The sequence below is a fragment of the Xenopus tropicalis genome, chromosome 6 (genome assembly GCF_000004195.4).
Source record: "Xenopus tropicalis strain Nigerian chromosome 6, UCB_Xtro_10.0, whole genome shotgun sequence".
NCBI classification, from domain to species: domain Eukaryota; kingdom Metazoa; phylum Chordata; class Amphibia; order Anura; family Pipidae; genus Xenopus; species Xenopus tropicalis.
The window spans coordinates 153,587,400-153,611,682 of NC_030682.2; the positions used below are offsets into that span (position 1 = coordinate 153,587,400).

Genomic DNA, 24,283 nt, shown 5'->3' on the forward strand with positions numbered 1-24,283 from the left:
ACGCCGGCACCGGGGGGTCTCTGGCTCTTATACGCCGGCACCGGGGGGGTCTCTGGCTCTTATACGCCGGCACCGGGGGGGTCTCTGGCTCTTATACGCCGGCACCGGGGGGGTCTCTGGCTCTTATACGCCGGCACCGGGGGGGTCTCTGGCTCTTATACGCCGGCACCGGGGGGGTCTCTGGCTCTTAGGCAGAGAGACATCACTGGGGGGGGGTGTACCGGAACGGAACGTTTCACATCGTAGTAATGAGTTTCATGAATCTTCCGCCTGTGTCTGTCTCCTCTGGGTACCCCATTTGGCCCTATTGTGTGTGAGTGTCATAGGGACGGCCAGCGGGGACAGCACAGGATGCCATATTGGAAAAGAAAAAGCTTTAATCACTCAGCGCTGCCCAATCAGACAGCCGAGGCCTCGTATAAATCTCCCCATATCACAAACACGACTCGGGCACACGGCCCGTGCCCTCAACATATGAACTAGAATATACCTACAGCATCATGTGTGATAGCCGTGCCGGAGGAGCACAGTGCAGCGTGGGGGCGGAGCCACTCAGCCCACATCTCCCATGGTAAGTACAACCAATGGGATAGAATTGGGGGCGCTAGTGCCTCAGAGGGGTAGGGCATTCTCTGTATTGGGGGCATTAATGCCTCAGAGGGGTTGGGGGCGGGGCATTCTCTGTATAGGGGGCATTAGTGCCTCAGAGGGGTTGGGGGCGGGGCATTCCCTGTGTAGGGGGCACTAGTGCCTCAGAGGGGTTGGGGGCGGGGCATTCTCTGCATAGGGGGCATTAGTGCCTCAGAGGGGTTGGGGGCGGGGCATTCTCTGCATAGGGGGCACTAGTGCCTCAGAGGGGTTGGGTGGGGCATTCCCTGTATAGGGGGCACTAGTGCCTCAGAGGGGTTGGGTGGGGCATTCCCTGTATAGGGGGCACTAGTGCCTCAGATGAGACAGAGCGGATGTTTTTCTGGATGAGGGGGCAGGGAATCATTCTAGAGGGAAAAGGCTCAGGGTTGGACGGATGAGGAGACTGTAGGTAGCCTCCAGTACAGGGAATTATGGGTAGAGGATTAAATCCAGATCTCTGGTGATCTGGTGTTGGACAGATGGAGGCAACTCGTATGACTCTGCCAGACTCACAGACTAACGTCCATCACAACCCCCCCCCCCCCCCCCCCCCACGGATAGTGCAGCTCCTCACAAACACGCTTGCATTGATTGGTTGATTGGAAGGATTCAGGGGCGGGAAGCAGATCACAATCTTCCAGCTGCTCCTCCATTGGCTTCAGAGGAGCTTCCCGTGGTTCAGGATATAGTAGTCGTGCACGTACATCAGAACCGCAATGGGCTGCCCGATAATTAGGGAAATCCACACGGCCGCGTTGCCGTAATTACCACGGAGAAACCTCCCCACAAACCAGGCCAATGGGATCTGCAGAGGGCACAGAGCAGTTAGTCGGGCAGGGGCGGAGCCAAACGGCAGCGGGAACAGACAGACGGCACTTCCTATGGGTTCACTGCAGTCCTCACTTGGGTACAGGGCTGCAAAATCATGGGGCCTCGTAAAAATGGTCCCAGGTTCTTCTAATATACATTTATTCAAAAATCCATCTTGTTCTGATAAAAACACTGCGCAGTACCCCCGACTCCCCCTTCACCCCACTTGCGCCAACTGCTGATCCCACAAATCCTTAGGCGCCACCTAGGGCTCTGTGGGGTCAGTAATCAGAACAAGTGGGGTGAGTCGCAGGCAGGGTATGTGTGTAAATACAAAATCAATATAAGCAGGGGGCAGTGCCAGGGCACCCCCAGAATCCATCCAGTAGGGGAGGAGAAGCCCAATTGGAGTGTCCTGCCTCATCTTATTGGTCAGTCTGTCTGCCCTATTCAAACCCATGATGTCTATGAACTGATGTGCGGCCCGATACCCACAGGTTTACCCGCGGGACCTCGGCACAACAAGTTTGGGTTTGGGTCAAGTTCTTCTGCTCGCTTTCCCCACCTGCGACCTTACGCTGACGGCTTCCCGGTTCCCTTATTTATAGGCACGCGCATGTTCCACTCCTTTTGTGACATCAGTGGGCGGGTCAGGCATGGGCCTATACATAGAGGGGACTAGCCGGGTTGGGTTCTGGTTGGGAGCGGGCCCAAACATCAGTAGTGTAAAGGAAAGGCCTATATGAGCCACAGGGATGCACCAAAGCGCAAACAGAACCAAAACCCAAATTGGCACAAGCATGTGGCTTGGCTCATTCACATATACCAATCAGGGATCAGAGAAATGTTTTATGGAGGATTCACTATTACTGACGATTATTAAAGAAGGAGGGAACAGGGGTCCAAAAGGCAAGAAACTGGGTAAAATGGGCAAATAATGAAACATACAAACCTGAGACATCATTCCCATAAAGGCCCAGAGCCGGAACATCTTCAGGGGAACACTCACCAGATACTGGGGGGCAAGGAGAGAAAACAAATCACTGAATCGCTAACATCGCTGCCAACGAGTCATCCAGGGCAACCAATAATACTGTTAGTTCCATGGGCCATGTGACATAACAAACTGTATAAGTTGGATGAAACTATTAGATATTTCTGCTGAAATGTACCCCCTGCCCCCCTCCTACCTGTTGTAGCAGATGCATTGTGTAGGTTAATCTCATCTAGGTGTGTATTGTGTGTATCCAGCCAGCTCTGTCTGGCCCTCCCCATGTAATTGCCCCTATTGTGAGGGCACACAGAGCCAGACCCCATAGTGACACAATACACATAGTTACCCCTTGTGAGAGCAGTGCTCTGTCTAGTAAATGCAAAAGACTGAACTGGGCATGCTCACTAGGGGGCTTCCCATAGGCCCAGTGGGATTAGCTATGATTGGCCCCTCTGGAAGCTGCCTCTGGGTTGGCAGAAGGAGCCAAATCCTGTTTTGGTTTTACGACAGGGGCTGCTCCCTTTCTGGCTACAAAGGTGGCTTCCAAGAGTTCCAAGGAGCCTTTTGTCTGGGGTGTAACCTTAGCTACGGCAGGACCCCCTCCCCTGTGTTCCCCTGGAATCTACCTTAGCTGGGGCAAGAAGATTCCCCCCAACTGTGTGTATTTCCCTACTCCCTAAGGAACAAGAGTGCAGGCTGGCTACCACCTACTGGCTTATGGGAACCTGCTGATGGCTACTTGCCATTTCTCCAATAAACGCCTCATCCTGTGATACCAACCGTTTGCTCTTTGGGTCCTGCCCTATGTCTGGGAACTCACGGCCCTGAGGTTGTGACATAATTTGGTGGCAAGCAGTGGCATAGGATCCCAGGACCCAAAAGGCACCATGAGCACCCCACCTGGATTCTACGCTGACCCATTGGATCTCTTCGCTCGCATGGATTACTCCTGGACTCCAGAGATCCCTACTGATCCCAGAGAGAGGACCCTGTTCTGGCTGAGATGTGAGTCACTGGGACTATCTGGGGATGAGGGGCTGGCATATGGAGTAGGGCAGTTAGTGGCAGGAGAGGCAGACCTGGAGGATGGGTACTATGTTCTGCAGCGCACCATGCACCAACCAGGTGGGAGATATTGGCCCAGTCCCTATACAGTGCTCCCGCTTCCCTGTAGCTTGGCGGAATGGCACAGCCAATGGGAGAGGCTGAATTTCTGTGACTATAGCACCTTTGTGGGTAACCCAGAGGGGGAATTCCATACCCTCTATGCACAGCGCTTCTTTTATATAGGAATGAATGATACAGAGGAACGGAGGGACTGGCTTGCTGACCTGGTGTATCAGGAACTGGAATTGATAAAAGAGTATGGGAGTATCCAGGAATTGGAAAACCAACGCAAGGAAGCACTGAGGGTATGTGCACCATCTTTTTGGGGTTTTCAGCAGGCACAGCCATGTCTTGGTACTGTAGGTCCAAAAGACTTTCACTTACCCCCCAGTACAGTCAGTGCCGGGGTGGGGGAGGAACAAAAAGCTTCCCAAACAACTTTATTATGGTCCCCAAGGGAAATCCCTGTTTGTTTGGAGTTCAGTGGTTGCGTTGCCCCTGTGCTGGCAGAACCGGAGAGTGGGTACTGCCACTTTAAAGGCTTGGCAGAGGCTGAGGCCTCCCCAAGGGAAAACCCTGTTTGTTTGGAGTTCAGTGGTTGCGTTGCCCCTGGGCTGGCAGAACCGGAGAGTGGGTGCTGCCACTTTAAAGGCTTGGCAGAGGCTGAGGCCCCCCCAAGTGAAAACCCTGTTTGTTTGGAGTTCAGTGGTTGCGTTGCCCCTGTGCTGGCAGAACCGGAGAGTGGGTGCTGCCACTTTAAAGGCTTGGCAGAGGCTGAGGCCTCCCCAAGTGAAATCCCAGTCTGTATGGAGTCAAGTGGTTATGTTACCCTTGGGCTGGCAGAACCGGAGAGTGGGTGCTGCCACTTTAAAGGCTTGGCAGAGGCTGAGGCCTCCCCAAGTGAAATCCCTAATTGTGTGGAGCCTGGAGCTGCTCAGTTTGAAAAAAGCTCCAAGGAGGGAAGAGATGAGGATTCCCCACTACCTGAGTTGTTGCTGGCTGGAGAGGAACAGGACCAAGAGGAAAGCATTGCTCAGCATTCCCCAATGTCTATCAGAGCAGTCAGTTCTGGGAATGGAGTAAGGGGCACCCCAAAAGCACAACGTGTAACCAGGGCAGTTGTTCCGGAAACCCCCTCTGGCAGACAACAAGGCCAGAGAATTACCCCACAGAGAAATAAAACACTGGTGAGTCCCCGTGCTGTCCCTACAATATCTCCCAGATGGAGGGGTCCCCCATTGTGTAATGTTACAGGGACCGGGGCCTTGAGAGAGGTTGGGTGGAACTTAGAATTAAAGGAAAAGCAGGGGGATAAAAACTTTGGTAATACTCTTTGGGGTCCACTGGTCATTGGGGTCACTTGAAGATGAGTCACCTTGGCCTGACTGCTTGGGGGGGGGATACAGACTGTACCACCTGGAATTGTTCCCTTCTCCCTGGAAGGCCCCTTTATTGTCCTGGAGGCCAGAACTGTGACATTACAGGGTCGCCCATATGGAGGAGAGAGGGTTAATGATGGCCACCCGGAAATATCCCTCTTAGATCCTGTGGGTGCTGTTTACACCCCATCTTTTTATTCCTGTTTTGCCAATCTGCCCCCCCCCCCAAGGAACTAAAGACTTTTGCTAAGTGACTTTGGGAAACTGCACCAACTGCTGCCCCCTACTGTGTGTAAGGGGCCCAGCCACTAAGGGCTGTCTGGGAGGGGGAGAGAATACAGTAACTCTGGGACAGATACAAATTAGGACTCTAAAGTAACATTTTTCTTTCTTATTATGGATATTTTGCTTTATGGGAATTGGCTAGTGAGGCTGCTGGGAACCTGTGTAGGCCCCCAGCAGGCTCACTATTTGGGAAGGGGGAGAAATGTGACATAACAAACTGTATAAGTTGGATGAAACTATTAGATATTTCTGCTGAAATGTACCCCCTGCCCCCTCCTACCTGTTGTAGCAGATGCATTGTGTAGGTTAATCTCATCTAGGTGTGTATTGTGTGTAGCCAGCCGGCTCTGTCTGGCCCTCCCCATGTAATTGCCCCTATTGTGAGGGCACACAAAGCCAGACCCCATAGTGACACAATACACATAGTTACCCCTTGTGAGAGCAGTGCTCTGTCTAGTAAATGCAATAGACTAAACTGGGCATGCTCCCTAGGTGGCTCCCCATAGGCCCAGTGGGATTAGCTATGATTGGCCCCTCTGGAAGCTGCCTTTGGGTTGGCAGAAGGAGTCAAATCCTGTTCTGCATTTACGACAGGGGCTGCTCCCTTTCTGGCTACAAAGGTGGCTGCCAAGAGTTCCAAGGAGCCTTTTGTCTGGGGTGTAACCTTAGCTACGGCAGGACCCCCTCCCCTGTGTTCCCTGGAATCTACCTTAGCTGCGGCAAGAAGATTCCCCCCAACTGGGTGTATTTCCCTACTCCCTAAGGAACAAGAGTGCAGGCTGGCTACCACCTACTGGCTTATGGGAACCTGCTGATGGCTACTTGCCATTTCTCCAATAAACGCCTCATCCTGTGATACCAACCGTTTGCTCTTTGGGTCCTGCCCTATGTCTGGGAACTCACGGCCCTGAGGTTGTGACAGGCCACTTACTGGGGATCCCCCCATGGCTAAAGCTGGAGTTATAGATCTGCTGTTTCCCAGTCCAGCCGATTATTCATAAAACCCATTCACCAATTGTATCCCTCAGGTCACTTGTCACCTTGTCGATAAAGGGTTACTGCCCTGACTCAGATTTTCAACACTAACCCTAATGTTAACATTACCCTAGCCTTAACCCTATGCCTAGCCTTACCCCTAACCATATCCCTAACCCTAACCCTAACCCTAGCCTTACCCCTAACCATATCCCTAACCATAACCCTAACCATAACCCTAGCCTTAATCCTAACCCTAGCCTTAATCCTAACCCTAGCCTTAATCCTAACCCTAGCCTTAATCCTAACCCTAGCCTTAATCCTAACCCTAGCCTTAATCCTAACCCTAGCCTTAATCCTAACCCTAGCCTTAATCCTAACCCTAGCCTTAATCCTAACCCTAGCCTTAATCCTAACCCTAGCCTTAATCCTAACCCTAGCCTTAATCCTAACCCTAGCCTTAACCCTAACCCTAAACCTAGCCTTAATCCTAACCATAACCCTAACCTTAACCATAACCCTAGCAATAACCCTAACCCTAGCCTCAAACCTAACCCCAGCAATAACCCTAGCCATCACTAAAACCCCAACCCTAGCCTTAACCCTTACCTTAGCCTTAATCCTAACCCTAGCCTTAACCCTAAACCTAGGCTTAATCCTAACCATAACCCTAGCCCTAGCCTTCACCCTAACCCTAATACACTGGCCTTAATCTAAACCAAGCCTTAACCATTAAGGCTAGGTTTGGGTTATGGCTAAGAGGTAGGGTTAAGGTAAGGGTTGTGGGGCGAGGGCTAAGGTTAGGGTTGAGGCTAGCGTTAGGGGTTAAGGCTAGGGTTGGGGTTAAGGCTAGGGTTGGGGTTAAGGCTAGGGTTGGGGTTAAGGCTAGGGTTGGGGTTAAGGCTAGGGTTGGGGTTAAGGCTAGGGTTGGGGTTAAGGCTAGGGTTGGGGTTAAGGCTAGGTGGGTTAGGGGTGGGTTAAGGCTAGGGTTGGGGTTAAGGCTAGGGTTGGGGTTAAGGCTAGGGTTGGGGTTAAGGCTAGGGTTGGGGTTAAGGCTAGGGTTGGGGTTAAGGCTAGGGTTGGGGTTAAGGCTAGGGTTGGGGTTAAGGCTAGGGTTGGGGTTAAGGCTAGGGTTGGGGTTAAGGCTAGGGTTGGGGTTAAGGCTAGGGTTGGGGTTAAGGCTAGGGTTGGGGTTAAGGCTAGGGTTGGGGTTAAGGCTAGGGTTGGGGTTAAGGCTAGGGTTGGGGTTAAGGCTAGGGTTGGGGTTGAGGCTAAGGTTAGGGTTGGGGTTAAGGCTAGGGTTAGGGTTAAGGCTAGGGTTAGGGTTAGGGTTAAGGCTAGGGTTAGGGTTAAGGCTAGGGTTAGGGTTAAGGCGAGGGTTAGGGTTGAGGCTAAGGTTAGGGTTGAGGCTAAGGTTAGGGTTGGGGTTAAGGCAAGGGTTAGGGTTAAGGCTAGGGTTAGGGTTGGGGTTAAGGCTAGGGATGAGGCTAGGGTTAGGGTTAAGGCTAGGGTTTAGGGTTGAGGCAAAGGTTAGGTTTGGGGCTAGGGTTAGGGTTGGGGTTAAGGCTAGGGTTAGGATTGAGGCTAGAGTTAGGGTTGGTGTTAAGGCTAGGGTTAAGGTTGAGGCTAGGGTTAAGGTTGCGGTTAAGGTTGAGGCTAGGGTTAGGGTTGAGGCTAGGGTTAAGGTTGAGGCTAGGGTTAAGGTTGAGGCTAGGGTTAAGGTTGAGGCTAGGGTTAAGGTTGAGGCTAGGGTTAAGGTTGAGGCTAGGGTTAAGGTTGAGGCTAGGGTTAAGGTTGAGGCTAGGGTTAGGGTTGAGGCTAGGGTTAGGGTTGAGGCTAGGGTTAGGGTTGAGGCTAGGGTTAGGGTTGGTGTAAAGGCTAGGGTTAGGGTTGAGGCTAGGGTTAGGGTTGGTGTAAAGGCTAGGGTTGGGGTTGAGGCTAGGGATAGGGTTGGGGTTGAGGCTAGGGTTAAGGCTAGGGTTAGGGTTGGTGTAAAGGCTAGGGTTAGGGTTGGTGTAAAGGCTAGGGTTAGGGTTGGTGTAAAGGCTAGGGTTGGGGTTGAGGCTAGGGATAGGGTTGAGGCTAGGGTTAGGGTTGGGGTTAAGGCTAGGGTTAGGGTTGGTGTTAAGGCTAGGGTTGGGGTTATGGCTAGGGTTAGGGTTGGTGTTAAGGCGAAGGTTAGGGTTGAGGCTAGGGTTAGGGTTGGTGTTAAGGCAAGGGTTAAGGTTGAGGCTAGGGTTAGGGTTGAGGCTAGGGTTAGGGTTGAGGCTTAGGGTAAGGGTTGAGGCTTAGGGTTAGGGTTGGTGTAAAGGCTAGTGTTAGGGTTGAGGTTAGGGTTAGTGTAAAGGCTAGGGTTGGGGTTGAGGCTAGGGTTGGGGTTGAGGCTAGGGTTGGGGTTGAGGCTAGGGTTGGGGTTGAGGCTAGGGTTGGGGTTGAGGCTAGGGTTGGGGTTGAGGCTAGGGTGGGGTTGAGGCTAGGGTTGGGGTTGAGGCTAGGGTTAGGGTTGAGGCTAGGGTTAGGGTTGAGGCTAGAGTTAGGGCTAGGGTTGACGCTAGCTAGGGTTAGGGTTTAGGCTAAGGTTAAGGTTGCGGTTAAGGTTGAGGCTAGGGTTAGGGTTGAGGCTAGGGTTAGGGATGAGGCTAGGTTAGGGTTGGTGTAAAGGCTAGGGTTAGGGTTGGTGTAAAGGCTAGGGTTGGGGTTGAGGCTAGGGTTAGGGGTTGGGGTTAAAGCTAGGGTTAGGGTCGGTGTTAAGGCTAGGGTTGGTGTTAAGGCTAAGGTTAGGGTTGAGGCTAGGGTTAGGGTTGGTGTTAAGGCAAGGGTTAAGGTTGAGGCTAGGGTTAGGGTTGAGGCTAGGGTTAGGGTTGAGGCTAGGGTCAGGGTTGAGGCTAGGGTCAGGGTTGAGGCTAGGGTCAGGGTTGAGGCTAGGGTTAGGGTTGAGGCTAGGGTCAGGGTTGAGGCTAGGGTCAGGGTTGAGGCTAGGGTCAGGGTTGAGGCTAGGGTTAGGGTTGAGGCTAGGGTTAGGGTTGAGGCTAGAGTTAGGGCTAGGGTTGACGCTAGCTAGGGTTAGGGTTTAGGCTAAGGTTAAGGTTGCGGTTAAGGTTGAGGCTAGGGTCAGGGTTGAGGCTAGGGTCAGGGTTGAGGCTAGGGTCAGGGTTGAGGCTAGGGTTAGGGTTGAGGCTAGGGTTAGGGTTGAGGCTAGAGTTAGGGCTAGGGTTGACGCTAGCTAGGGTTAGGGTTTAGGCTAAGGTTAAGGTTGCGGTTAAGGTTGAGGCTAGGGTTAGGGTTGAGGCTAGGGTTAGGGATGAGGCTAGGTTAGGGTTGGTGTAAAGGCTAGGGTTAGGGTTGGTGTAAAGGCTAGGGTTGGGGTTGAGGCTAGGGTTAGGGGTTGGGGTTAAAGCTAGGGTTAGGGTCGGTGTTAAGGCTAGGGTTGGTGTTAAGGCTAAGGTTAGGGTTGAGGCTAGGGTTAGGGTTGGTGTTAAGGCAAGGGTTAAGGTTGAGGCTAGGGTTAGGGTTGAGGCTAGGGTTAGGGTTGAGGCTAGGGTCAGGGTTGAGGCTAGGGTCAGGGTTGAGGCTAGGGTCAGGGTTGAGGCTAGGGTAAGGTTTGAGGCTAGGGTTAGGGTTGGTGTTAAGGCAAGGGTTAAGGTTGAGGCTAGGGTAAGGTTTGAGGCTAGGGTTAGGGTTGGTGTTAAGGCAAGGGTTAAGGTTGAGGCTAGGGTTAGGGTTGAGGCTAGGGTTAGGGTTGAGGCTAGGGTTAGGGTTGAGGCTAGGGTAAGGTTTGAGGCTAGGGTTAGGGTTGGTGTTAAGGCAAGGGTTAAGGTTGAGGCTAGGGTTAGGGTTGAGGCTAGGGTTAGGGTTGAGGCTAAGGTTAAGGTTGGGGTTAAGGTTGAGGCTAGGGTAAGGTTTGAGGCTAGGGTAAGGTTTGAGGCTAGAGTAAGGGTTGGTGTAAAGGGTAGGGTTAGGGTTGAGGCTAGGGTTAGGGTTGAAGCTAGGGTCAGGGTTGAGGCTAGGGTCAGGGTTGAGGCTAGGGTCAGGGTTGAGGCTAGGGTTAGGGTTGGTGTAAAGGCGAGGGTTGGGGTTGAGGCTAGGGTTAGGGTTGGTGTAAAGGCGAGGGTTGGGGTTGAGGCTAGGGTTAGGGTTGAGGCTAGGGTTAGGGTTGGGGTTAAGGCTAGGGATGAGGCTAGGGTTAGGGTAAAGGCTAGGGTTAGGGTTGGTGTAAAGGCGAGGGTTGGGGTTGAGGCTAGGGTTGGGGTTGAGGCTAGGGTTGGGGTTGAGGCTAGGGTTGGGGTTGAGGCTAGGGTTGGGGTTGAGGCTAGGGTTGGGGTTGAGGCTAGGGTTGGGGTTGAGGCTAGGGTTGGGGTTGAGGCTAGGGTTGGGGTTGAGGCTAGGGTTAGGGTTGAGGCTAGGGTTAGGGTTGAGGCTAGGGTTGGGGTTGAGGCTAGGGTTAAGGCTAGGGTTGACGCTAGCTAGGGTTAGGGTTGAGGCTAAGGTTAAGGTTGCAGTTAAGGTTGAGGCTAGGGTTAGGGTTGAGGCTAGGGTTAGGGTTGAGGCTAGGGTTAGGGTTGAGGCTAGGGTTAGGGTTGAGGCTAGGGTTAGGGTTGAGGCTAGGGTTAGAGATGAGGCTAGGTTAGGGTTGGTGTAAAGGCTAGGGTTAGGGTTGGTGTAAAGGCTAGGGTTGGGGTTAAGGCTAGGGTTAGGGTTGGGGTTAGGGGTTGGGGTTAAGGCTAGGGTTAGGGTCGGTGTTAAGGCTAGGGTTGGGGTTAAGGCTAGGGTTAGGGTTGAGGCTAGGGTTAGGGTCGGTGTTAAGGCTAGGGTCGGGGTTGAGGCTAGGGTTGGGGTTGAGGCTAGGGTTAGGGTTGAGGCTAGGGTTAGGGTTGAGGCTAGGGTTAGGGTTGAGGCTAGGGTTAGGGTTGAGGCTAGGGTTAGGGTTGAGGCTAGGGTTAGGGCTGAGGCTAGGGTTAGGGTTGAAGCTTAGGGTTAGGGTTGAGGCTTAGGATTAAGGTTGAGGCTAGGGTTGGGGTTAAGGCTAGGGTTAGGGTTGAGGCTAGGGTTAGAGTTGAGGCTAGGGTTAGGGTTAGGGTTAGGGTTAGGGTTGGGGTTGAGGCTAGGGTTAAGGCTAGGGTTGACGCTAGCTAGGGTTAGGGTTGAGGCTAAGGTTAAGGTTGCAGTTAAGGTTGAGGCTAGGGTTAGGGTTGAGGCTAGGGTTAGGGTTGAGGCTAGGGTCAGGGTTGAGGCTAGGGTCAGGGTTGAGGCTAGGGTCAGGGTTGAGGCTAGGGTTAGGGTTGAGGCTAGGGTTAGGGTTGAGGCTAGGGTTAGGGTTGAGGCTAGAGTTAGGGCTAGGGTTGACGCTAGCTAGGGTTAGGGTTTAGGCTAAGGTTAAGGTTGCGGTTAAGGTTGAGGCTAGGGTTAGGGTTGAGGCTAGGGTTAGGGATGAGGCTAGGTTAGGGTTGGTGTAAAGGCTAGGGTTAGGGTTGGTGTAAAGGCTAGGGTTGGGGTTGAGGCTAGGGTTAGGGGTTGGGGTTAAAGCTAGGGTTAGGGTCGGTGTTAAGGCTAGGGTTGGTGTTAAGGCTAAGGTTAGGGTTGAGGCTAGGGTTAGGGTTGGTGTTAAGGCAAGGGTTAAGGTTGAGGCTAGGGTTAGGGTTGAGGCTAGGGTTAGGGTTGAGGCTAGGGTCAGGGTTGAGGCTAGGGTCAGGGTTGAGGCTAGGGTAAGGTTTGAGGCTAGGGTTAGGGTTGGTGTTAAGGCAAGGGTTAAGGTTGAGGCTAGGGTAAGGTTTGAGGCTAGGGTTAGGGTTGGTGTTAAGGCAAGGGTTAAGGTTGAGGCTAGGGTTAGGGTTGAGGCTAGGGTTAGGGTTGAGGCTAGGGTTAGGGTTGAGGCTAGGGTAAGGTTTGAGGCTAGGGTTAGGGTTGGTGTTAAGGCAAGGGTTAAGGTTGAGGCTAGGGTTAGGGTTGAGGCTAGGGTTAGGGTTGAGGCTAGGGTTAGGGTTGAGGCTAAGGTTAAGGTTGGGGTTAAGGTTGAGGCTAGGGTAAGGTTTGAGGCTAGGGTAAGGTTTGAGGCTAGAGTAAGGGTTGGTGTAAAGGGTAGGGTTAGGGTTGAGGCTAGGGTTAGGGTTGAAGCTAGGGTCAGGGTTGAGGCTAGGGTCAGGGTTGAGGCTAGGGTCAGGGTTGAGCTAGGGTCAGGGTTTGAGGCTAGGGTCAGGGTTGGTGTAAAGGCGAGGGTTGGGGTTGAGGCTAGGGTTAGGGTTGGTGTAAAGGCGAGGGTTGGGGTTGAGGCTAGGGTTAGGGTTGAGGCTAGGGTTAGGGTTGGGGTTAAGGCTAGGGATGAGGCTAGGGTTAGGGTAAAGGCTAGGGTTAGGGTTGGTGTAAAGCGAGGGTTGGGGTTGAGGCTAGGGTTAGGGTTGGTGTAAAGGCGAGGGTTGGGGTTGAGGCTAGGGTTAGGGTTGAGGCTTAGGGTTAGGGTTGAGGCTTAGTGTAAAGGCTAGGGTTAGGGTTGAGGTTAGGGTTAGTGTAAAGGCTAGGGTTGGGGTTGAGGCTAGGGTTGGGGTTGAGGCTAGGGTTGGGGTTGAGGCTAGGGTTGGGGTTGAGGCTAGGGTTGGGGTTGAGGCTAGGGTTGGGGTTGAGGCTAGGGTTAGGGTTGAGGCTAGGGTTGGGGTTGAGGCTAGGGTTAAGGCTAGGGTTGACGCTAGCTAGGGTTAGGGTTGCGGCTAAGGTTAAGGTTGCAGTTAAGGTTGAGGCTAGGGTTAGGGTTGAGGCTAGGGTTAGGGTTGAGGCTAGGGTTAGGGTTGAGGCTAGGGTTAGAGATGAGGCTAGGTTAGGGTTGGTGTAAAGGCTAGGGTTAGGGTTGGTGTAAAGGCTAGGGTTGGGGTTAAGGCTAGGGTTAGGGTTGGGGTTAGGGGTTGGGGTTAAGGCTAGGGTTAGGGTCGGTGTTAAGGCTAGGGTTGGGGTTAAGGCTAGGGTTAGGGTTGAGGCTAGGGTTAGGGTCGGTGTTAAGGCTAGGGTTGGGGTTGAGGCTAGGGTTAGGGTTGAGGCTAGGGTTAGGGTTGAGGCTAGGGTTAGGGTTGAGGCTAGGGTTAGGGTTGAGGCTAGGGTTAGGGCTGAGGCTAGGGTTAGGGTTGAAGCTTAGGGTTAGGGTTGAGGCTTAGGATTAAGGTTGAGGCTAGGGTTGGGGTTAAGGCTAGGGTTAGGGTTGAGGCTAGGGTTAGAGTTGAGGCTAGGGTTAGGGTTGAGGCTAGGGTTAGGGTTGGTGTAAAGGCTAGGGTTAGGGTTGAGGCTAGGGTTGGGGTTAAGGTTGAGGCTAGGGTTAGGGTTGAGGCTAGGGTTAGGGTTGGGGTAAAGGCTAGGGTTAGGGTTGAGGCTAGGGTTAGGGTTGAGGCTAGGGTCAGGGTTGAGGCTAGGGTCAGGGTTGAGGCTAGGGTCAGGGTTGAGGCTAGGGTCAAGGTTGAGGCTAGGGTCAGGGTTGAGGCTAGGGATAAGGCTAGGGTTAGGGTTGGGGTTAAGGCTAGGGTTAGGGTTAAGGCTAGGGTTAGGGTTAAGGCTAGGGTTAGGGTTGGTGTTAAGGCTAGGGTTAGGGTTGAGGCTAGGGTTAGTGTTAAGGCAAAGGTTAAGGTTGAGGCTAGGGTTAGGGTTGAGGCTAGGGTTGGTGTTGAGGCTAGGGTTAGGGTTGAGGCTAGGGTTAGGGTTGAGGCTAGGGTTAAGGTTGGGGTTAAGGTTGAGGCTAGGGTTAGGGTTGAGGCTAGGGTTAGGGTTGGTGTAAAGGCTAGAGTTAGGGTTGAGGCTAGGGTTAGGGTTGAGGCTTAGGGTTGAGGCTAGGGTTAGGGTTGGGGTTAAGGCTAGGGTTGGGGTTAAGGCTAGGGTTGGGGTTAAGGCTAGGGTTGGGGTTAAGGCTAGGGTTAAGGCTAGGGATAAGGCTAGGGTTAGGGTTGAGGCAAAGGTTAAGGTTGAGGCTAGGGTTAGTGTTAAGGCAAAGGTTAAGGTTGAGGCTAGGGTTAGGGTTGAGGCAAGGGTTGGTTGGGGCTAGGGTTGGTGTTGAGGCTAGGGTTGGTGTTGAGGCTAGGGTTGGTGTTGAGGCTAGGGTTGGTGTTGAGGCTAGGGTTGGTGTTGAGGCTAGGGTTGGTGTTGAGGCTAGGGTTGGTGTTGAGGCTAGGGTTGGTGTTGAGGCTAGGGTTGGTGTGAGGCTAGGGTTGGTGTTGAGGCTAGGGTGGTGTTGAGGCTAGGGTAGGCAGGTTAGGGTTGAGGCTAGGGTTAGGGTTGGTGTAAAGGCTAGGGTTAGGGTGAGGCCAGGTTAGGGTTGAGGCTAGGGTTAGGGTTGAGGCTAGGGTCAGGGTTGAGGCTAGGGTCAGGGTTGAGGCTAGGGATAAGGCTAGGGTTAGGGTTGGGGTTAAGGCTAGGGTTGGGGTTAAGGCTAGGGTTAGGGTTGGGGTTAAGGCTAGGGTTAGGGTTAAGGCTAGGGTTAGGGTTGGGGTAAGGCTAGGGATAAGGCTAGGGTTGGGGTTAAGGCTAGGGTTAGGGTTGAGGCTAGGGTTAGTGTTAAGGCAAAGGTTAAGGTTGAGGCTAGGGTTAGTGTTAAGGCAAAGGTTAAGGTTGAGGCTAGGGTTAGTGTTAAGGCAAGGTTAAGGTTGAGGCTAGGGTTAGGGTTGAGGCTAGGGTTGGTGTTGAGGCTAGGGTTAGGGTTGGTGTAAAGGCTAGGGTTAGGGTTGAGGCTAGGGTTAGGGTAAAGGCTAGGGTTAGGGTTGAGGCTAGGGTTAGGGTTGGGGTTAAGGCTAGGGTTGGGGTTAAGGCTAGGGTTAAGGCTAGGGATAAGGCTAGGGTTAGGGTTAAGGCTAGGGTTAGGGTTGGGGTTAAGGCTAGGGATAAGGCTAGGGTTGGGGTTAAGGCTAGGGTTAGGGCTAGGGTTGGTGTTAAGGCTAGGGTTAGGGTTGAGGCTAGGGTTAGTGTTAAGGCAAAGGTTAAGGTTGAGGCTAGGGTTAGGGTTGAGGCTAGGGTTAGGGTTGAGGCTAAGGTTAGGGTTGAGGCTAAGGTTAGGGTTGAGGCTAGGGTTAGGGTTGGGGTTAAGGCTAGGGTTGGGGTTAAGGCTAGGGTTAGGGTTGAGGCTAGGGTTGAGGCAAAGGTTAAGGTTGAGGCTAGGGTTAGGGTTGAGGCTAGGGTTAGGGTTGAGGCTAGGGTTGAGGCAAAGGTTAAGGTTGAGGCTAGGGTTAGGGTTGAGGCTAGGGTTAGGGTTGAGGCTAAGGTTGGGGTTGAGGCTAGGGTCGGGGTTGAGGCTAGGGTCGGGGTTGAGGCTAGGGTCGGGGTTGAGGCTAGGGTCGGGGTTGAGGCTAGGGTCGGGGTTGAGGCTAGGGTCGGGGTTGAGGCTAGGGTCAGGGTTGAGGCTAGGGTCAGGGTTGAGGCTAGGGTCAGGGTTGAGGCTAGGGTCAGGGTTGAGGCTGGGGTCAGGGTTGGGGTTAAGGCTAGGGTTAGGGTTGAGGCTAGGGTTAGGGTTGGGGTTAAGGCTAGGGTTAGGGTTGGTGTTAAGGCTAGGGTTAGGGTTGAGGCTAGGGTTGGGGGTTAAGGCTAGGGATAAGGCTAGGGTTAGGGTTAAGGCTAGGGTTAGGGTTGGGGTTAAGGCAAGGGATAAGGCTAGGGTTAGGGTTGAGGCTAGGGGTTAAGGCTAGGGTTGGGGTTAAGGCTAGGGTTGGTGTTAAGGCTAGGGTTAGGGTTGAGGCTAGGGTTAGTGTTAAGGCAAAGGTTAAGGTTGAGGCTAGGGTCAGGGTTGAGGCTAGGGTCAGGGTTGAGGCTAGGGTCAGGGTTGAGGCTAAGGCTAGGGATAAGGCTAGGGTTAGGGTTGAGGCTAGGGTTAGGGTTGGGGTTAAGGCTAGGGTTGGTGTTAAGGCTAGGGTTAGGGTTGAGGCTAGGGTTAGGGTTGGGGTTAAGGCTAGGGATAAGGCTAGGGTTAGGGTTGGTGTTAAGGCTAGGGATAAGGCTAGGGTTAGGGTTGAGGCTAGGGTTAGTGTTAAGGCAAAGGTTAAGGTTTGAGGCTAGGGTTAGGGTTGAGGCTAGGGTTAGGGGTTGAGGCTAGGGTTAGTGTTAAGGCAAAGGTTAAGGTTGAGGCTAGGGTTAGGGTTGAGGCTAGGGTTAGGGTTGAGGCTAGGGTAAAGGGTTGGTTGGGGCTAGGGTTGGTGTTGAGGCTAGGGTTGGTGTTGAGGCTAGGGTTGGTGTTGAGGCTAGGGTTAGGGTTGAGGCTAGGGTTAGGGTTGAGGCTAGGGTTGGTGTTGAGGCTAGGGTTGGTGTTGAGGCTAGGGTTGGTTGTTGAGGCTAGGGTTAAGGTTGGGGGTTAATGGTTGAGGCTAGGGTTGAGGCTAGGGTTAGGGTTGAGGCTAGGGTAAGGGTTGGTTGGGGCTAGGGTTGGTTGTTGAGGCTAGGGTTGGTGTTGAGGCTAGGGTTAGGGTTGAGGCTAGGGTTAGGGTTGAGGCTAGGGTTGGTGTTGAGGCTAGGGTTGGTGTTGAGGCTAGGGTTGGTGTTGAGGCTAAGGTTAAGGTTGGGGTTAAGGTTGAGGCTAGGGTTGAGGCTAGGGTTAGGGTTGAGGCTAGGGTTGAGGCTAGGGTTAGGGTTGAGGCTAGGGTTAGGGTTGAGGCTAGGGTCAGGGTTGGTGTAAAGGCTAGGTTAGGGTTGAGGCTAAGGTTAGGGTTGAGGCTAGGGTTAGGGTTGAGGCTAGGGTTGAGGCAAAGGTTAAGGTTGAGGCTAGGGTTAGGGTTGAGGCTTAGGGTTGAGGCAAAGGCTAGGGTTGAGGCAAAGGTTAAGGTTGAGACTAGGGTTAGGGTTGAGGCTAGGGTTAGGGTTGAGGCTAAGGTAGGGGTTGAGGCTAGGGTCAGGGTTGAGGCTAGGGTCAGGGTTGAGGCTAGGGTTCAGGGTTGAGGCTAGGGTCAGGGTTGAGGCTAGGGTCAGGGTTGAGGCTAGGGTCAGGGTTGAGGCTAGGGTCAGGGTTGGGGTTAAGGCTAGGGTTAGGGTTGAGGCTAGGGTTAGGGTTGGGGTTAAGGCTAGGGTTAGGGTTGGTGTTAAGGCTAGGGTTAGGGTTGAGGCTAGGGTTGGGGTTAAGGCTAGGGATAAGGCTAGGGTTAGGGTTAAGGCTAGGGTTAGGGTTAGGGTTAAGGCTAGGGTTAGGGTTGGGGTTAAGGCAAGGGATAAGGCAAGGGATAAGGCTAGGGTTAGGGTTGAGGCTAGGGGTTAAGGCTAGGGTTGGGGTTAAGGCTAGGGTTGGTGTTAAGGCTAGGGTTAGGGTTGAGGCTAGGGTTAGTGTTAAGGCAAAGGTTAAGGTTGAGGCTAGGGTCAGGGTTGAGGCTAGGGTAAGGGTTGAGGCTAAGTCTAGGGATAAGGCTAGGGTTAGGGTTGAGGCTAGGGTTAGGGTTGAGGCTAGGGTTAGGGTTGAGGCTAGGGTTAGGGTTGGGGTTGAGGCTAGGGTTAGGGTTGGGGCTAGGGTTGGTGTTAAGGCTAGGGTTAGGGTTGAGGCTAGGGTTAGGGTTAAGGCTAGGGATAAGGCTAGGGTTAGGGTTGGGGTTAAGGCTAGGGATAAGGCTAGGGTTAGGGTTGAGGCTAGGGTTGGGGCTAAGGCTAGGGATAAGGCTAGGGTTAGGGTTGGGGTTAAGGCTAGGGTTGGGGCTAGGGTTGGGGTTGAGGCTAGGGTTAGGGTTGGGGTTAAGGCTAGGGATAAGGCTAGGGTTAGGGTTGGGGTTAAGGCTAGGGTTAGGGTTGAGGCTAGGGTTAGTGTTAAGGCAAAGATTAAGGTTGAGGCTAGGGTTAGGGTTGAGGCTAGGGTTAGGGTTGAGGCTAGGGTTAGTGTTAAGGCAAAGGTTAAGGTTGAGGCTAGGGTTAGGGTTGAGGCTAGGGTTAGGGTTGAGGCTAGGGTAAGGGTTGGTTGGGGCTAGGGTTGGTGTTGAGGCTAGGGTTGGTGTTGAGGCTAGGGTTGGTGTTGAGGCTAGGGTTGGTGTTGAGGCTAAGGTTAAGGTTGGGGTTAAGGTTGAGGCTAGGGTTGAGGCTAGGGTTAGGGTTGAGGCTAGGGTTAGGGTTGAGGCTAGGGTTAGGGTTGGTGTAAAGGCTAGAGTTAGGGTTGAGGCTAGGGTTAGGGTTGAGGCTAGGGTTAGGGTTGGTGTAAAGGCTAGAGTTAGGGTTGAGGCTAGGGTTAGGGTTGAGGCTTAGGGTTGAGGCTAGGGTTAGGGTTGGGGTTAAGGCTAGGGTTGGGGTTAAGGCTAGGGTTGGGGTTAAGGCTAGGGTTGGGGTTAAGGCTAGGGTTAAGGCTAGGGATAAGGCTAGGGTTAGGGTTGAGGCAAAGGTTAAGGTTGAGGCTAGGGTTAGTGTTGAGGCTAGGGTTAGGGTTGAGGCAAGGGTTGGTTGGGGCTAGGGTTGGTGTTGAGGCTAGGGTTGGTGTTGAGGCTAGGGTTGGTGTTGAGGCTAGGGTTGGTGTTGAGGCTAGGGTTGGTGTTGAGGCTAGGGTTGGTGTTGAGGCTAGGGTTGGTGTTGAGGCTAGGGTTGGTGTTGAGGCTAGGGTTGGTGTTGAGGCTAGGGTTGAGGCTAGGGTTAGGGTTGAGGCTAGGGTTAGGGTTGGTGTAAAGGCTAGGGTTAGGGTTGAGGCCAGGGTTAGGGTTGAGGCTAGGGTTAGGGTTGAGGCTAGGGTCAGGGTTGAGGCTAGGGTCAGGGTTGAGGCTAGGGATAAGGCTAGGGTTAGGGTTGGGGTTAAGGCTAGGGTTGGGGTTAAGGCTAGGGTTAGGGTTGGGGTTAAGGCTAGGGTTAGGGTTAAGGCTAGGGTTAGGGTTGGGGTAAGGCTAGGGATAAGGCTAGGGTTGGGGTTAAGGCTAGGGTTAGGGTTGAGGCTAGGGTTAGTGTTAAGGCAAAGGTTAAGGTTGAGGCTAGGGTTAGTGTTAAGGCAAAGGTTAAGGTTGAGGCTAGGGTTAGTGTTAAGGCAAAGGTTAAGGTTGAGGCTAGGGTTAGGGTTGAGGCTAGGGTTGGGGTTGAGGCTAGGGTTAGGGTTGGTGTAAAGGCTAGGGTTAGGGTTGAGGCTAGGGTTAGGGTAAAGGCTAGGGTTAGGGTTGAGGCTAGGGTTAGGGTTGGTGTAAAGGCTAGGGTTAGGGTTGAGGCTTAGGGTTGAGGCTAGGGTTAGGGTTGGGGTTAAGGCTAGGGTTGGGGTTAAGGCTAGGGTTAAGGCTAGGGATAAGGCTAGGGTTAGGGTTAAGGCTAGGGTTAGGGTTGGGGTTAAGGCTAGGGATAAGGCTAGGGTTGGGGTTAAGGCTAGGGTTAGGGCTAGGGTTGGTGTTAAGGCTAGGGTTAGGGTTGAGGCTAGGGTTAGTGTTAAAGCAAAGGTTAAGGTTGAGGCTAGGGTTAGGGTTGAGGCTAGGGTTAGGGTTGAGGCTAGGGTTAGGGTTGAGGCTAAGGTTAGGGTTGAGGCTAAGGTTAGGGTTGAGGCTAAGGTTAGGGTTGGGGTTAAGGCTAGGGTTGGGGTTAAGGCTAGGGTTAGGGTTGAGGCTAGGGTTGAGGCAAAGGTTAAGGTTGAGGCTAGGGTTAGGGTTGAGGCTAGGGTTGAGGCAAAGGTTAAGGTTGAGGCTAGGGTTAGGGTTGAGGCTAGGGTTAGGGTTGAGGCTAAGGTTGGGGTTGAGGCTAGGGTCGGGGTTGAGGCTAGGGTCGGGGTTGAGGCTAGGGTCGGGGTTGAGGCTAGGGTCGGGGTTGAGGCTAGGGTCGGGGTTGAGGCTAGGGTCAGGGTTGAGGCTAGGGTCAGGGTTGAGGCTAGGGTCAGGGTTGAGGCTGGGGTCAGGGTTGGGGTTAAGGCTAGGGTTAGGGTTGAGGCTAGGGTTAGGGTTGGGGTTAAGGCTAGGGTTAGGGTTGGTGTTAAGGCTAGGGTTAGGGTTGAGGCTAGGGTTGGGGTTAAGGCTAGGGATAAGGCTAGGGTTAGGGTTAAGGCTAGGGTTAGGGTTGGGGTTAAGGCAAGGGATAAGGCTAGGGTTAGGGTTGAGGCTAGGGGTTAAGGCTAGGGTTGGGGTTAAGGCTAGGGTTGGTGTTAAGGCTAGGGTTAGGGTTGAGGCTAGGGTTAGTGTTAAGGCAAGGTTAAGGTTGAGGCTAGGGTCAGGGTTGAGGCTAGGGTCAGGGTTGAGGCTAGGGTCAGGGTTGAGGCTAAGGCTAGGGATAAGGCTAGGGTTAGGGTTGAGGCTAGGGTTAGGGTTGGGGTTAAGGCTAGGGTTGGTGTTAAGGCTAGGGTTAGGGTTGAGGCTAGGGTTAGGGTTGGGGTTAAGGCTAGGGATAAGGCTAGGGTTAGGGTTGGTGTTAAGGCTAGGGATAAGGCTAGGGTTAGGGTTGAGGCTAGGGTTAGTGTTAAGGCAAAGGTTAAGGTTGAGGCTAGGGTTAGGGTTGAGGCTAGGGTTAGGGTTGAGGCTAGGGTTAGTGTTAAGGCAAAGGTTAAGGTTGAGGCTAGGGTTAGGGTTGAGGCTAGGGTTAGGGTTGAGGCTAGGGTAAGGGTTGGTTGGGGCTAGGGTTGGTGTTGAGGCTAGGGTTGGTGTTGAGGCTAGGGTTAGGGTTGAGGCTAGGGTTAGGGTTGAGGCTAGGGTTGGTGTTGAGGCTAGGGTTGGTGTTGAGGCTAGGGTTGGTGTTGAGGCTAGGGTTAAGGTTGGGGTTAAGGTTGAGGCTAGGGTTGAGGCTAGGGTTAGGGTTGAGGCTAGGGTAAGGGTTGGTTGGGGCTAGGGTTGGTGTTGAGGCTAGGGTTGGTGTTGAGGCTAGGGTTAGGGTTGAGGCTAGGGTTAGGGTTGAGGCTAGGGTTGGTGTTGAGGCTAGGGTTGGTGTTGAGGCTAGGGTTGGTGTTAAGGCTAAGGTTAAGGTTGGGGTTAAGGTTGAGGCTAGGGTTGAGGCTAGGGTTAGGGTTGAGGCTAGGGTTGAGGCTAGGGTTAGGGTTGAGGCTAGGGTTAGGGTTGAGGCTAGGGTCAGGGTTGGTGTAAAGGCTAGGGTTAGGGTTGAGGCTAAGGTTAGGGTTGAGGCTAGGGTTAGGGTTGAGGCTAGGGTTGAGGCAAAGGTTAAGGTTGAGGCTAGGGTTAGGGTTGAGGCTAGGGTTGAGGCAAAGGCTAGGGTTGAGGCAAAGGTTAAGGTTGAGGCTAGGGTTAGGGTTGAGGCTAGGGTTAGGGTTGAGGCTAAGGTAGGGGTTGAGGCTAGGGTCAGGGTTGAGGCTAGGGTCAGGGTTGAGGCTAGGGTCAGGGTTGAGGCTAGGGTCAGGGTTGAGGCTAGGGTCAGGGTTGAGGCTAGGGTCAGGGTTGAGGCTAGGGTCAGGGTTGAGGCTAGGGTCAGGGTTGAGGCTAGGGTCAGGGTTGGGGTTAAGGCTAGGGTTAGGGTTGAGGCTAGGGTTAGGGTTGGGGTTAAGGCTAGGGTTAGGGTTGGTGTTAAGGCTAGGGTTAGGGTTGAGGCTAGGGTTGGGGTTAAGGCTAGGGATAAGGCTAGGGTTAGGGTTAAGGCTAGGGTTAGGGTTAAGGCTAGGGTTAGGGTTGGGGTTAAGGCAAGGGATAAGGCAAGGGATAAGGCTAGGGTTAGGGTTGAGGCTAGGGGTTAAGGCTAGGGTTGGGGTTAAGGCTAGGGTTGGTGTTAAGGCTAGGGTTAGGGTTGAGGCTAGGGTTAGTGTTAAGGCAAAGGTTAAGGTTGAGGCTAGGGTCAGGGTTGAGGCTAGGGTCAGGGTTGAGGCTAAGTCTAGGGATAAGGCTAGGGTTAGGGTTGAGGCTAGGGTTAGGGTTGAGGCTAGGGTTGAGGCTAGGGTTAGGGTTGGGGTTGAGGCTAGGGTTAGGGTTGGGGCTAGGGTTGGTGTTAAGGCTAGGGTTAGGGTTGAGGCTAGGGTTAGGGTTAAGGCTAGGGATAAGGCTAGGGTTAGGGTTGGGGTTAAGGCTAGGGATAAGGCTAGGGTTGGGGTTAAGGCTAGGGATAAGGCTAGGGTTAGGGTTGGGGTTAAGGCTAGGGTTGGGGCTAGGGTTGGGGTTGAGGCTAGGGTTAGGGTTGGGGTTAAGGCTAGGGATAAGGCTAGGGTTAGGGTTGGGGTTAAGGCTAGGGTTAGGGTTGAGGCTAGGGTTAGTGTTAAGGCAAAGATTAAGGTTGAGGCTAGGGTTAGGGTTGAGGCTAGGGTTAGGGTTGAGGCTAGGGTTAGTGTTAAGGCAAAGGTTAAGGTTGAGGCTAGGGTTAGGGTTGAGGCTAGGGTTAGGGTTGAGGCTAGGGTAAGGGTTGGTTGGGGCTAGGGTTGGTGTTGAGGCTAGGGTTGGTGTTGAGGCTAGGGTTGGTGTTGAGGCTAAGGTTAAGGTTGGGGTTAAGGTTGAGGCTAGGGTTGAGGCTAGGGTTAGGGTTGAGGCTAGGGTTAGGGTTGAGGCTAGGGTCAGGGTTGGTGTAAAGGCTAGGGTTAGGGTTGAGGCTAAGGTTAGGGTTGAGGCTAGGGTTAGGGTTGGGGTTAAGGCTAGGGTTGGGGTTAAGGCTAGGGTTAGGGTTGAGGCTAAGGCTAGGGTTGAGGCAAAGGTTAAGGTTGAGGCTAGGGTTAGGGTTGAGGCTAGGGTTAGGGTTGAGGCTAAGGTCGGGGTTGAGGCTAAGGTCGGGGTTGAGGCTAGGGTCGGGGGTTGAGGCTAGGGTCAGGGTTGAGGCTAGGGTCAGGGTTGAGGGCTAGGGTCAGGGTTGAGGCTAGGGTCAGGGTTGAGGCTAGGGTCAGGGTTGAGGCTAGGGTCAGGGTTGAGGCTAGGGTCAGGGTTGAGGCTAGGGTCAGGGTTGAGGCTAGGGTCAGGGTTGGGGTTGAGGCTAGGGTTAGGGTTGAGGCTAGGGTTAGGGTTGGGGTTAAGGCTAGGGTTAGGGTTGGTGTTAAGGCTAGGGTTAGGGTTGAGGCTAGGGTTGGGGTTAAGGCTAGGGATAAGGCTAGGGTTAGGGTTAGGGTTAAGGCTAGGGTTAGGGTTGGTGTTAAGGCTAGGGTTAGGGTTAAGGCTAGGGTTAGGGTTGGGGTTAAGGCAAGGGATAAGGCAAGGGATAAGGCTAGGGTTAGGGTTGAGGCTAGGGGTTAAGGCTAGGGTTGGGGTTAAGGCTAGGGTTAGGGTTGAGGCTAGGGTTAGTGTTAAGGCAAAGGTTAAGGTTGAGGCTAGGGTCAGGGTTGAGGCTAGGGTCAGGGTTGAGACTAAGGCTAGGGATAGGCTAGGGTTAGGGTTGAGGCTAGGGTTAGGGTTGGGGTTAAGGCTAGGGTTGGGGCTAGGGTTGGTGTTAAGGCTAGGGTTAGGGTTGAGGCTAGGGTTAGGGTTGGGGTTAAGGCTAGGGATAAGTCTAGGGTTAGGGTTGGGGTTAAGGCTAGGGATAAGGCTAGGGTTGGGGTTAAGGCTAGGGATAAGGCTAGGGTTAGGGTTGGGGTTAAGGCTAGGGTTAGGGTTGAGGCTAGGGTTAGGGTTGGGGTTAAGGCTAGGGATAAGGCTAGGGTTAGGGTTGGGGTTAAGGCTAGGGATAAGGCTAGGGTTAGGGTTGAGGCTAGGGTTGGGGTTAAGGCTAGGGATAAGGCTAGGGTTAGGGTTGAGGGTTAGGGTTGAGGGTTAGGGTTGAGGCTAAGGTTAAGGTTGAGGCTAGGGTTAGGGTTGAGGCTAGGGTTGAGGCAAAGGTTAAGGTTGAGGCTAGGGTTAGGGTTGAGGCTAGGGTTAGGGTTGAGGCTAGGGTTGAGGCAAAGGTTAAGGTTGAGGCTAGGGTTAGGGTTGAGGCTAGGGTTAGGGTTGAGGCTAGGGTCGGGGTTGAGGCTAGGGTCAGGGTTGAGGCTAGGGTCAGGGTTGAGGCTAGGGTCAGGGTTGAGGCTAGGGTCAGGGTTGAGGCTAGGGTCAGGGTTGAGGCTAGGGTCAGGGTTGGGGTTAAGGCTAGGGTTGAGGCTAGGGTTAGGGTTGGGGTTAAGGCTAGGGTTAGGGTTGGTGTTAAGGCTAGGGTTAGGGTTGAGGCTAGGGTTGGGGTTAAGGCTAGGGATAAGGCTAGGGTTAGGGTTAAGGCTAGGGTTAGGGTTGGGGTTAAGGCAAGGGATAAGGCAAGGGATAAGGCTAGGGTTAGGGTTGAGGCTAGGGGTTAAGGCTAGGGTTGGGGTTAAGGCTAGGGTTGGTGTTAAGGCTAGGGTTAGGGTTGAGGCTAGGGTTAG

At 53.5% G+C, this 24,283-nt stretch overlaps 2 protein-coding genes across 6 annotated transcripts in view; one reads left to right on the top strand and one right to left on the bottom strand.

The window, feature by feature from the left end:
* Positions 1-359: 359 nt before the first annotated feature.
* The window catches only part of dgat1 (diacylglycerol O-acyltransferase 1), a 44,772-nt gene continuing 20,848 nt past the window's right edge, over positions 360-24,283 (bottom strand). For all 5 annotated transcript variants that reach the window (XM_031904083.1, XM_031904086.1, XM_031904085.1 and 2 more), the window contains 2 exons: positions 2,393-2,455; positions 360-1,435 (listed from right to left, as the gene is read on the bottom strand). In XM_031904083.1, the coding sequence (XP_031759943.1) occupies positions 1,289-1,435; positions 2,393-2,455 (210 nt within the window). In that variant the 3' untranslated portion in view covers positions 360-1,288. The remainder of the gene's footprint in view (positions 1,436-2,392; positions 2,456-24,283) is intronic.
* On the top strand, positions 3,198-5,347 carry LOC116411583. The gene has a single exon (XM_031904082.1). It carries the CDS (start codon positions 3,322-3,324, stop codon positions 4,903-4,905), a length of 1,584 nt encoding a protein of 527 aa, XP_031759942.1. The 5' UTR covers positions 3,198-3,321; the 3' UTR covers positions 4,906-5,347.

What these genes read in the sequence shown, in the direction of transcription:
- LOC116411583 (XM_031904082.1), top strand. Translation starts at nt 3,322, where the DNA reads ATGAGCACCCCACCTGGATTCTACGCTGACCCATTGGATCTCTTCGCT.